We start from the raw sequence: 13892 nt of genomic DNA, 5'->3' as shown, positions 1-13892 counted from the left end.
TCCACCCAAACATTCCAGGCTCTTTGGGTATAAATGCCAGGGCCTGGAGTGAAGTACCTACCCAGTGTCGTGCCAGTGACATGGCACACAGGCTGGAGAGTTGAGTTTGAGCTTAAGATCCCATGTAGTAGAAAGAAAGAACAGTCTCCTCAATCCTCTCCACATCTGCTCTGTCATAAATATGCCTATGTATATGTGTGTAGGTAGGTAGATAGACAGACAGACGGACGGACGGACAGACAGACAGACAGACAGACAGATGATAGATAGATAGATAGATAGATAGATAGATAGATAGATAGATAGATAGATAGATAGATAACAGAGATACAATAAATAAATAACTGTAATGATAAGGTATCATATACTAATGAGGGAATAACCAGAATTTAAAGCCAGAGGGATATTTTCTATATCTGTAATATCTACCAGTACCAATCTCAATTTATATAATAAAATATTAGGGCCATGCAGTTTTTTATCTGGGATCTAAGAGACTATAATGCATGCTTTCACAAGTTGGATGGAGTTCAATTCAAAGCTGTTTTAAATGTTTATATATATGAGGGTTAGAAAGAGGCTGGCAGGGAATTCACTTATATCTGGTTGAGGAAAACTTCACAAGCAACTGAAAGACCTTGTCAAATTTCTCCTCCACACTGGGACACAGCCTGTGAACAGCTTTCCAGCATGGGAGATACATGTGGGCATGCTTCGTGTGCAGGAGAGTAAAAGTAACTCAGTACAGCCGAGAACAAAATGGCCGAGCAACTGCTCTAACCTGTCAGAATCAGATGCAAGATGAAGGGCTAGGAGACAGCTCCAGGGATAGTCTTGGCCTTGCAGGCACAAAGGCCTGAGTTTGATCTCCAGAACCTACCGTACAAAAACTAACCATGGTGGTGCTGTCTTGTAAGACCAGCCATGGGGAGGCAGAAACAGCAAATCCCTGGACTACTGGCCACCCAGTCTAGCCTACTTGGTGAGTTTCAGGCCAGTAACAGACCCTGTTATCAAGGGTTGACAGCACCTGAAGAATGACAATCAAGATTGTCCTCTGGCCTTCACGTATATACACATACATGCAAACCTACGCACATGTCTAACCACACATACATGAATACACACACAAGAAGCAAGATATGGAAGAGATGCCAATATATCAGTCAAACAGTGAACCTTTTGTAATCGTTGAAAATGTCTCCAGCATCTCAAAGTCTTCTCTGTTGATCTTTCTTAGGATTGTCAAGTTGATAGCCATCATTACAGCGATCGCATATGCTTGATCCAGTAGATTTGTTCAAATGGTTCTGTGGTCGTCAACCCCGAGGCACAGGAAATGGCCTGTGAATTCAGTGCAAACTAACAGGCTTTGAAGGTCTACAGCCGTAGCTGGAAGAGCCACATCAGACTCTCTTGGGTTCCTGTTGTCAGGGAGAGCCCATTCCCTCCCACTTCATTACAGCACAGCTTTATCAGATTACTATTTCGGAGCAATAAATTGTTCCTTCAGATACTATAGGCTCCCCAATGCATATGGCTATAATTGGATCAGCTAATAGTATTGTGCTGATTTAAGGCATTATCGGTGCATACGAAAGGTCACCCTCACATAAATTATCCACTGGACTCTCACAAAAATGCTACAGAGGCCATGAGGCCACTTTCTACTTCATTCTTGCTTGGCAGCTTAAAAAAAAAAAAAACCAACGTTCTTTGCCCAGGGTCAAACAGGAAGGAAAGTTCTGTTCCCGGAGGTCAGACCTCAGTCTCTAACTCCTTGCTCTGTGCTCTGTCAGCTCAGACTACACTCAGCCCTCATCCACACATACAGGAAGCCATATTGTCACACACAGCTGGGATGGGGCACACCATAGCATGTTATAGCTGATACTCAAATATGATACTTGGGAAAGACAGAACTGTCCCTTCTAGTCTCAGAACACGAGTATAAGCTACAAACCAGGGGTCTCAGGTTCAGTCACAATCTTAACCCTGAATGTAGCCACTCTTCTGGGTCTTTTCGTAGCCCAGCCTTCCAGGTGCCAATTAAGCATGGGTCAGGAGAAAATGGAGCAGTGTTTTGTGGCTTTGTTCTTATAAACAAAGTGTGTGTGTGGTGTGTGTGGCATGTGTGGTATGGTGTTTCTGGTGTGGTGTGTGTGTGGTGTGATGTGTGTGGTGGGGTATATGTGTGATGTAATGTGTGGTATATGTGTGTGTGGTGTGGGGTGTGTGTGTGTGTGGTATGTGTGTATTGTGGTGTGGGGTGTGTGTGGTGTGTGTGTGTGTGTGGTGTGGGGGGTGGGGTGTTGTGTGTGTGTGATATGTGTGTGTGTCTGTGTGTGTGTGTCTGTCTGTGTGTGTGTAGGCTGGAAACCAATACCAAGTGTCTTCCTCTGTCACTTCCCACCTTATTGTCTGTCTATTGATAATACTTATAGAAAGCCCTATATTTGGAACTAAATAAAATAGTGGTTATGTACACACCAATGGAAAGCCCATATTTATGGTGATTATAGAAAGGGAGTTGGTTTTATTTTCAATACCAGGGTATCCCAGGAGTTGTAGCATGTAAATCCCATCTGGACACATTGAAGCTCATATCATATGTAAGTTACATTAGACAAAGCTGACTCTGTCAGCCAGGGACAAACTACAACTCAGATTGAATTATTTAGATTGGTATTTACTCTATGAATTAATACAACCATTGCACATTATTATATATTTTCAGACTGACAGAGCCCATTGGCTCAGCAGTTCATAGTTTAGCAGTTATTATGTACCTCCCCTATGCCAGGCATTGTGGGAAATGCTTTCATGTGACTGTGTCATATTTTTGAAGCATTATAGTCTTTACTTTCACAAGATAAAGTAGAAGGTTAGCAAGAATATTAATAAAAGGCAAAGGTGAGGCTGGAACTCCGTCTTGACTCTAACTGTACTGAGGCCAAGATGCCCAATGTCCTCCCTTATTCTCACCCACTGGCACTTGTAGCTGGTCATCCTCTTGGCCACTCCTAGCTGGACGGGCTGTGACCCCCATTTGCAGCTCCTCACAAGATTAAAGAGACTGCTTGTCTGCACTCGTGAGGCTTGGCGCTATCGAGAAAAGCAAAGCCACACATCACCAGTGCCCCTCGGATGCCACTTAGGAGAGCAGCAGCAGCGTAGACATTTCCACGGCCTCACTGTCTTCTTGGACTACTTTAGGGAAGTCAAGTCACGGGGCACTGTAGTACAGACCTTCTAGCCTAGGCACTTACCAATTTGGTCTAGTTTATGGCAAGACTATAGTGTTTAAATGACTGAGAAAGAAGTTAGAAACAAAGAAAAATAAATAAAAAAAACTGTACCTCCCAGAACATAAGGAAAGCTACTAACTAATTGGGACATCATTTAGAAATAGAATTTTCCTGAAATATTCATAAGGAGGTGAATCTTAATTCAGTAACTAATCATTCTCCTCCACAATGAAAATAGATAGCAGGGTAATTCTACTAAGGAACATCTAAGTAGATTTGCTAATTCTGATTCAGAAATTTGGCAACTATACTTTAAATGGAAGGCCTTTCCAGAAAGGAGTGGGGGAGAATTAACCTTTGCTCCAGGGTAACCACATGCAACATTTAAAAGCCACTCTACAGGAGGATGAAATTCTTTTTCATTATTTATTCTTTGGGGAATGTATCTCATCACTAGCATTAAAAAAAAAAAACAATAAAACCAGGGTGACCCAAGGGAACCTTTCTCTGGTGACTGCACATTTATCTGGAGAGATTCCCACTTATTTTGTTTATCTTGGAATATATTCCAATTATAGACCATGTGGAAGATAATCAAAGCTCCTACCATTCTGTGTTGTCACCGTCCCCCATTCTGAGACCCTCTTATTCCATAGCTTAGCCTCCTATGCACACTTAGATATCAGGCCCCAAGACTCTTCAGAGAGAGGCCACACGGCTCTTCCTGGACCGCAGAAGTCCCAGCAATGTTTGTGCAGGTGAGGAGTGACCTTTATATCCGCTCTTTGCCAGCATTGGGATTCATGTCCATTTGTGCAGACTGCTTGTACGGGAGGAGAAGGGGTACTATTGACAAGTTAGAAACAATCTTTCCTTATCCTCCAAACTAACTCCGCTCCAGAGGATGCTCATTTGGAAATATTTGACCAAAAAAATTCAAAACTAATAATAATAGCCTTACCCTGGGATTATATTTGGGGGAGAGTGTCTATTTCATAGAGCAAACAAAGACCTTTAGAATATAACAGATTTGAGATTTATCACAGAGACATTCATTCTATATTTATTTCTTAATTTTTAGATAGACTACTTATGCCATCCCTAATATAAAAATGAGATCAGAAGAAAAGAAATGCTTGAAATCATTCCACCCTGTGAGAAGTTGCTTGCAGCATATTGAAAGGACTTGCTCTTGAGCAGAAGTGACAAGTGGCTTAGAGGCCCTGTTAGCCATAGGAAGCCTGATGCTAAAGCATCCTTAATCCCAAGCTGCTGGCGGCTGAAGAGGCCCCAGTGCTGTCACCTTGACCATCTGAGGACATTGTGGGAGGGAATCAAGCTGTGTTTAACCTCAGAAGAACAAATGGCATGCTATTTATGGACAAACTGGATCCTGTTAATTAAAAAAAAAAATCTATAGTTCAGAGCAAACTTCGGTCAACTTCACCTGGCAACACTTTATTAATTTTAATAAGTTTTTATTTGTATGTGTGATGTTCCTTAAACATCTAATTAAAACCTTCCCTCTAACTCAGCATCACCTGCCAAAGTGAACCGTGTTATGTAATATCAGCATCTTAAATAATAAGAAAAATTCAAGAGGTGTATGCATTAGGTGTACGTAAAAACCTCTGTGCCCGTGAAGACCTGTGCCAGACATTGTGAAATAGTTCAAGAGAAATAAACCTGATCTTCATCCTCATGAGGCAGTTTCACTGATAAAATGTAGCTGGGCACATCTTACTAAATAAAGGATGATAGCAAGGGCCTAGGGAGATATTCAAATTGCTTGTGTATCTCGGAATTTTAGGGTATAGGCAAGCTGGCAAGTGCCTGTAACTCCAGTTTCAAGGGATCCAGTTCCCTCTTCTGTCCTTCAAGGGCACCTGCACTTACATGCATGTATGCACATGTACACACATCCACACACACACACACACACACGTTCTCTCTCTTTCTCTCTCTCCTCACACAGACACACACACACACACATACAAATACACACATAAATAAAAAATAGAAATTTATTTTGGTTCCTCAAGATAGGGTTTCTCTGTGTAGCTTTGGAGCCTCTCCTGGAGCTAGCTCTTGTAGACCAGGCTGGCCTCAATCTCACAGAGATCCACCTGCCTCTGCCTCCCGAGTGCTGGGATTAAAGGCGTGCGCCACCACCGCCCGGTTTAGCCAATCTTTTTTAAAGGCACAAAACATTGGGTAAAGGAGCTCCCTTAGAGATGGTTAGAAAGGAGAACTAGTGTGCCTACATTAGCTTCATTTCCACAATCTTAAAAAAAAAAAAAAACCAAAACACCAGACATGGAGAGGTCTCAGGGTGTAGGAGTAGTCACGGCAGCCCAAGCAGAAGCCTGGTTTGTGATAGAAATCAACACTGGTGTATCTATCTGGGAAAGGGCATGAAAATGGCAGGGAGCAAAGGCAGGGGGCAATGGCAGACGGGGGCAATGGCAGGGGACAATGGCAGGGGACAATGGCAGGGGACAATGGCGGGGGGCAATGGCAGACAGGGGGCAATGGCAGACGGCAATGACAGGGGACAATGGCGGGGGCAATGGCAGGGGACAATGACAGGGGACAATGACAGGGGCAATGGCAGGGGACAATAACGGGGACAATGGCGGGGGCAATGGCAGGGGACAATGGCAGGGGACAATGGCAGACAGGGGTCAATGGCAGGGGACAATGGCAGGGGACAATGGCAGGGGACAATGACAGGGGACAATGACAGGGGCAATGGCAGGGGACAATAACGGGGACAATGGCGGGGGCAATGGCAGACGGGGCAATGGCAGGGGACAATGGCAGACAGGGGACAATGGCAGGGGACAATGGCAGGGACAATGGCGGGGGGCAATGGCAGACAGGGGTCAATGGCAGGGGACAATGGCAGGCAGTAATGACAGGCAAGAGTAGCAGACAGCAGTGGCCAATGCTCACAGGCCACTGGGAAGCTCCACTCCAACCTTTTCTGCTGTTGAGGTCGGAAGAGACCAGGGCACTTAGCGTAGCATTTACGTTTCTGAGAGGAAGGACGTTCAGCTGGCTCTGTCCTAACCAGCAGAGGGCAGCCACCAGAGATCAGCTTTGTCACAGCCAGCTCCCGACAGATGCTTCAGCCCAGTGCACAGTCGTCATCCCTGGGATTTGTTGTTAGCCCAGACAAAACTGAGTAACGCTTCAAAATTATGAAGATGGCAGGTGTTTGGGCCTGAGTGTGTGTGCAAGCAATCACAATTATGATCATAAATATGTCAACCCTTTAAACATTCATCTTAAGAAATATTTAATTTCCAATAGTGTCAAAATAAAATATAGTGCTTGGGACTATTTTTAAAAGATGTTACCTGCTATTTGTCTTTTCCCATTTTTGATGTTTCTTCATTTTGGACAAAAGTATGGATTGCTTTCAGAAATCAAAACCAAAAGTTGTGTCTAAAATAAATGTTAGTTACAGGTTGAGGGGTCCCCTACTTTTGTCACCCTTTACTTTCCCCTCTCTTAGTACATTTCCTTTTCTTCTATTTAGTATCTCTGATAAAGGGATAGATTAAAGACAATAAAAACATTTTTTAAATTACAAACTCCATGGGGCTGACAAGATGACTTGGGCAGTTAAAGCTCTGGCTGTCAAGCCAGATGACCTGAGTTTGGTCTCCAGGACCAACATAGTGGAAGGAAAGATCAAACAACCACAGGTTGTCTTCTGAGCGCCCCATGTGCGTGTGTGTGCACGTTTGTGTGCGTGCGCACAAACACATGCACACAAATAAGTGTAATAAATGTTTTAAACTACAAACTACACTGTAGCCATATAAGTAGCAGACTGATCACAAATGAACCGAGTGTGTGTGTGTGTCGTGCGTGTTATGTATTTTAGGCACTCCGAATAGATGTTGAAGAAATCTTCGTAAAGATGACAGACTGGCACTCAGGATTAGCAAGAACCAAAGGAGTTCTCACATTTATGAAGCTGCTATGATCTAAAATAAAAAGGTCACGTGCTTGAACTACTTGGGTCAGTTGTCCATGAAGATCAAAAAGGCAAAAGTATCTCATTAGGAGTGTGCTTCCTCGTGAGGGTGTGGTTGGCTGATTCTTCTAGAAAGGAAAAAGATTTCCATAATCCTAGCCACTTGGAGTCTGAAGTAGGAACACTGGCACAACTTCAAGGCAGCCTGCACTATAGAGTGATTGGCAGGCCAGCTTAGCCTGCACAGCGAGACACTTTTGCAAAGCCAGAAACTGATAGGCTGGTCTGAGTGATTGCATTGAAAAGTGACTCCTGCTTAAAATGCAACTGATAACCTAAACAACAGCCGTTTCTGTGGAGGGGAGAGGAGCTGCCCCCTTACATACAATGATATGGTAGGCAGGGTCTAGGTCCCTCTTGTGCTTTAAACGCAGTTGAGAAGTGGCCAAATCATTCTGATTCAGTCTTAATCTCAACAGTCCAAGTGAGGTACATCTCCCCAGTCAAGTTATCATGAGAACACCCAAACTTTGTCAGGTATCTGGCAGAATGCTGAGCTAATGGCAGCTTCTGTCAGTAATTTCATTCCCTTCCCTGAGAGGCAGGGAGTGGAGCAGCACCTCATCATCTGAACAATGGTTCCCCATCCTTCCTATCCCCATGTGCTGGCTGCCCATCCTCCCTATCCCCATGTGCTGGCTGCCCATCCTCCCCATCCCCATGTGCTGGCTCCCCATCCTCCCCATCCCCATGTGCTGGCTCCCCATCCTCCCCATCTCCATGCGCTGGCTCCCCATCCTCCCCATCCCCATGCACTGGCTCCCCATCCTCCCTGTCCCCATGTTCTAGCCCCCAACCTCCTTGTCCCCATGTGCTGGCTCCCCATCCTCCCTGTCCCCATGTGCTGGTTCCCTATCCTCCCCATCCTCCCTTTTCAACAGGAGTTGAAAAGATTGTTCTCCAGAATTGTTTAAAAGGCTATCATTTTATGTATTTTATTGTTGAAGAAAACAATTATAAAGAAATGAGAGCTATCATGGAGTTCTCAAAGCAAAGTACTAAGGAAAATGTTACCATTTGCACACAATGTTTTCTACTTAAACACATCTCAAGAAATTCAACAAGTAAATGAGGGAAAGTGAATTTCGCGTACGATCAGAAAAGAAGTGGCTGGAATAAAAGCTGAGGCTGTCCCAATGAGACAAGTGTTAGTCACCTCTGATCGACTTCTTTCCTGTTCTTTCTCGGCCCGGAATAGGCGCAGACGGCTTCATGCAGCATGAAGTGCGTAACTCACTTCTTGCTTGAATCTATTTCCAGTTGCGTCTTCACTTTTGTTATCTTCATGTTGTTTCAAATAATAAGTCAGTGTTGACCTTTTGGTGCAGTTGCATTTATAAAGTTGAACTATTGTGTATATAGGTTTCTTGAAATGTGTTAAGCAACTCACCTCTGTCAAGAACTTCGCACCACGGTGGCGCTGCTGTTAGTTCTGCAGAGCTACTGATGGCCACACTGAGCAGAGTCGCTCTCTCTCAAACTAGCTGGATCCTCCGTTTTAGGGGCAGCATCCTCCGGCGAGGAGGCTAGTCAGCACAAACAGCCTGAGCGGAGGACAGCAGGTTAAGCTGACAGTAGGATGGGAGGGGAACTTGGATAGATGAGTGGATTCACCATGTAGGATAGGCTGCCAGACACTCTTCCTGCAGCCGCAAAGACGGAGCCTGCAGAGCTCTCCTCTGCTCAGACTGTACCACGTTTGTTAAACAACGAAAGTCATGGGGTTGGCACTGAAGCCGATGGTTGCAACAGGGAACTAACCCGGGTATCATGACTCTTTCCAGGTAGTAGGTGTAACCTTGAAGAAAAAATGGCACTGTCTTCAAAAAAGTGACCTGACCCTGGCTTTGGTGGGTTTTTCTGCAAGAAATGCAAAGCCCCGCATGTGTTTATGATTCAACCTTTCAGCTGACCACTGCTTTGTTCTAGAGTTCAGCATGAAAGGACTAATTTTTGTTTGGTTTTTATTTCTGTTTTAGTAAAAAGCATGTCTGTTGCTAATTCTAGCTACTATAGTTGCACATGTAAGAATTCTCTCTTTGTAGTTTATAGATTGGTAGCATTTCAAATAAATGACATTTTGAAGAAGTCACCTGAAATTTTTTGAGATGCTTATCAATTCATATCTTCCTTCTCATCACAAGAAGAGTCTGAGTTATTGCTTTTCAATTATACCTTATAATACTAAATTCGTCCCTTTAAATATAGTAGGGATTTGAATATAAGCATGCCACTTTGTTTATTGCTATATTATTAGAATGACTTAGAGCATGGAAAGATTTCTTTGCAAATGGTTTTGCTCTTGAAAAGTTGCAGAAATAAATGTTATAATACAGATACTTCTCTATAAATGAACATAGCTTGTGAACATATAGTTAAGTTGATAGCATGCAATGTCTCCCTCAAACAAACTTAGTATCTGAAAGACATGTTTGATGTGGCGAAGATTGGAAATAACCAAAAATAGTCCTTTTATAATTATTTAAGTTTAATACAAAGGGAGATAAGGGAACTTACAGAACCAAGGGTCCAGCGGAGTGAGCGCGGGGCAAACGAACGGGGGGCCTTCCGGCTCCCCAATCCTATTTAAGGGGCATGGCTACCCCGCTGGAGCAGCCACGCCCCTGAACGCAGGGATTGGGCCAGCTGCCCCAACACATGTTAGATGGCTGAATAGTATCCCAATACATCTTTCCCCAGAATTCAGAATTGTGCTATTATCTATTTTAGGAAAGTCAATTTGCTTCATTAATGAGGAAGCCTGGAGTTCTTGTCTACCCCAATTGACTCTACAATGAAACATCAAGTTTCCCACTATTCTTCCAGAAGTCAGGGAGCCTAAGGATCAAGACCCTGCAATCTTTTCAGAACACATATGCGAATTATTACTGATACACTGAGAAATAATAGCTCCGATACCTGCTATTCATCTTGGAAAGGAACACATTGTCATTTAGTAATGCAGCCCTTAGGCCAAAACAAACACTTCTTAAAATCTATTATCTGTACAAAAAAGTTTCCTTTCTTGCCATAAATATAAGCTATGATTGGCTCTATTTTAGGAGGTTAGAACCTGAGTAAGTGGAGGAGTTTGCTCCCTAAATGGAACTTGCTTTTTAGGTATCCTTGCAACACCTAAAATACTAGTATAGCCCACACCCTCTTGGGCATCAGGTGAGGCTGTCAGTGTTAGGGAGTTCTGGAGTTAATTCCCTTGCCAGACGATGCCCTCCACGACACACACTTACCACCTGTCCATGTGTTTATTTGTGAAGCAGCTAGAAGTAGATTGACAGCACAAATATTTTATGTGCTTTTAGTATAAAATGATTTTCTCCAGGGAGGCTCTGGCAAAAGACCTGAAAAAGATTAAAGTTTCTGTTTTGAAAGTATTGAGAGCTTATTGGGAAAGTAATATTTTGTCTTGTTCAATAATGACACATCCATTGTTACTCTCATAAACTTAATGATTTCGTCAACTCAAAGGAGATAAGGATAACACATCTTGCTGGTTTGCAATTCTCTTTATGTGAGACAAACCAAACAGCGAGATCACTGCCCCAACAAGAATACTTGTGTATTTATAAGAATTCGTCAATTAAAAGTCGTGTAATATTGCACTGAAGTTCCTTGGTCTCAAAAACATTGAGTTTAGGGGAAGAAATTCTACTTGACTCAGGTCAGACCATCCCACACAGAACACCTTGAGTAAAACCCTGGTACATGAAGCCACTGCAGAATACTTAAGAAATGAAGTTTGTATACTCCTTATGCCAAATTCACTGAAAAATGAGATTCCAAGAACACCCAGTGAAAGCTCTTAGCAAATCAGATTCTGGCTCTAATCTCTGCCTCAACCCAAACAGTCTAGGGGCTGTCCAGTTATACTTTATACATGAACACAACAGGAAAGTCAGAGCATGCTAAAACTGATACTATAAAAATATGTTCCTCTCATGTTAATTGCCTTCAAATATATTATACATATAAAAATGCTATGGTAAACAGGTCCGCTGTGAAGGGTGAAAAAGTAGCTAACTAAAAGTTCACAATTAATCTTTGAGATTTTGTGTGTTTTCTCCTCAGCCAAAAGCTTCAAGATCCCCTGGCAGCAGTCCACCTCCTCACTCATGTCGGATCGCTCTTTAAACCTTAGCCTCTCTTGCCATAAATAACTTCAAGATGCCTCCTGACACATGCCTTGTTGGTCTCACTGTTGTAGGGGAAAGGCTCTAGGGCTGCAGATAAGGCTGTTGCCATGGTGATGAAGGAGATACCGAGGGAGGAGTCTGCAGAAGAAAAGCCCCTCCTTACTGTGACATCACAGGTGGGCAGACCCATAGGGTTCCTGTAGGAAGCTGACATATGTTAATGTATCAAAAACTGTGATCATCAGCTAAAAAAAAGGAAAAAGAAAAAAGAAAAACAGTAACTCAAGCCAATCTTTTCTTAAGCAGTTTCAATGAAACAACTGTAAAAATAATCAATGAAAGCCAAAATTTCAAAAGAAAAAAAAATTAGTTCTTGATCATGAATATTAATTTTCATTACTGAACATTAGTTTTAAAAATTAAAACAATATATGTACAAATATAGCACTCTGCTTCTTTCAAAGGAGTCTTGTTGACTTTGAGAAATACCAATAACAAGCAAAAAATATGGAATTCCTGAATAAATCCAGTCATATTATATACATATGTCAGTTTGCCAGTAGATGCTCTAAATTTTAATGTTAAATATATTTCTGTTGTGACTTTGCATACTACACATTTGTCTATACATATTTATGTCAATAACTAAGTTACAGGAATGAGCCGGAAGTCCCCGAGTCTCCATGCAGAAAATGGCTCTCTGTTCCTCTCCATGCTTAGTGGCCTTGATGAGGAAGCGCCATCTCTAGTTTGAGTCCGAAAGGGCCATTTTCAGCCTTTGTTGTAACACACATCGGGAAAAAGTCCACATTTGTCTTTAAAGACATGCTGAAACTGATCGTGCACATGCCCGGGGACTCCCGAAACATCCTGTAAAAGTCTCCATAAATATCTATAGCACGACTCATCACCACCCGTGCAATTTCCAGTTTTAAATTATAAGATAAAAAATATTTTTCTTGCATATATCATATAATTTAGATTAGGCTGTTATGTTAAACATTTCATTTCTTCCATAATGCATTCGTAAATGCAACTATTCTCCTCCGATTATGCACACGGCTAGAATTAGAAAAATGGTCATTTACAGCCCCTGTGAAGAACATTTCTGTCAAAAGCTAAATTATGGCGGCTTATTTTCAGATCTGGTCCCCAGCTGCTGCCAACATGTGTGGTTTTATTTTATCCTAAATGCCACATTGTAAGTAATGAAAATTATATAACGCCAACATTAAATAAAGTTTTTAAGTTATTAAAGATTTCTAGGATTGGGAAATTTTCTGTTGTCAGAGTGGGCTCATTGTTGTTTCCTTCAGTGTTATCAAGTGTCTGTCCTTTACTGAGCTGACATTATGAAGTATATCCCTTTTAACAATGATCACCTGCCCATCAGAGTCAGACCTTTGTGAATCCCATATGCAAAATATCCAGCTCATAATACTTCTGTGAATGGTTGGCAGGTGGGCACTTGGCATTGCCAGCAGGTGATGAGCCACGCACCTGTAATGATGTTGGCTCTTGTGCCACACCATAGCATCTTGGGATACCACAATTAAGATAGGCTCCAATCATCCCCAGAGTCTCCCAAGTCTTACACTTTGCTGTTACTTCCCAGTAATCGTTTCCACCTGTATGATATTAGCATTATAGTCTAAGCTTGAATTTAAATTTTAATGCCCAATGATATAGTTGGTATTTTAGTGTAAAGAAGAAATCATGACAATCATCACTCTCTCACATTCAGAACATTTGTGTGTGCCCTTTTAAATCTGTCTGGTGTTGTGTTGACTGTTTGAGAGACCGATTATGACTTTACTGCATGAAGACTGTGTAGTGCTTCCTTTGATGCTTTGTATCTTTATTGCATATTGGCCGGTTTATGAATCAGCAGGCAGAATTCTGATTCATAACATGCGATGCACTTGTAATGATAATTCTTTGGAACTCAGCGACAGCTGTGATCGAATAATTTCTCAACCAAATGTAGTTTTATTAGCTAATATGTCTTTACATGACACACGAGTGGCTTTCCCCTGGTATGTACCAGTGTCATACACAAGCCAAAAAGGAGGAGAGTGAGCTGAAAAAGTGAGTACTTCCATGGCAACCACAGCATCCAGTCTGTCTACCATGCCACATTTCTCAGCTGTTAACCTCTGTGAATGTCCTAGTGTCTTGATATGTTTGTCCCAGTGTCTCTTGTAAAGACCCCTGTGGCATAGCACTACATACTGCTGAGCACAAGCACTCATCCTCATCATCCCTGGTACATCGACGCCAGCCATTGTGCCGTAGATGCCAGACATAGCTGAAGCTGCTTGCCGCCCTCCCGGGATACTCATAAAAGATAAACGCAGACATCACACTGTGCTGCATCGTCTTGTTCAGTAACTGTTTGCTCAGCAGCCCAATATTTCAACAGTTTTAAATTGTGATTACAATGGT

The 13892-nt window shown here is 42.4% G+C and overlaps 1 protein-coding gene across 6 annotated transcripts in view; it reads left to right on the top strand.

The window, feature by feature from the left end:
* Positions 1-13892, top strand: part of Pex5l (peroxisomal biogenesis factor 5 like) — a 138554-nt gene that overhangs the window by 55028 nt on the left and 69634 nt on the right. For 2 of the 6 annotated variants that reach the window (XM_038347641.1, XM_038347639.1), the window contains exon 3: positions 11519-11623. The exons of 3 other annotated variants lie outside the window; for them this stretch is intronic. In XM_038347641.1, the coding sequence (XP_038203569.1) occupies positions 11519-11623 (105 nt within the window). Of the gene's footprint in view, positions 1-9080; positions 9147-11518; positions 11624-13892 lie in introns of all 6 variants that reach the window. One more of the 6 variants, XM_038347636.1, reaches the window with a different exon arrangement.

The sequence above is a fragment of the Arvicola amphibius genome, chromosome 11, assembly GCF_903992535.2.
Source record: "Arvicola amphibius chromosome 11, mArvAmp1.2, whole genome shotgun sequence".
NCBI classification, from domain to species: domain Eukaryota; kingdom Metazoa; phylum Chordata; class Mammalia; order Rodentia; family Cricetidae; genus Arvicola; species Arvicola amphibius.
This window is presented reverse-complemented; position numbering and strand designations above follow the sequence as displayed.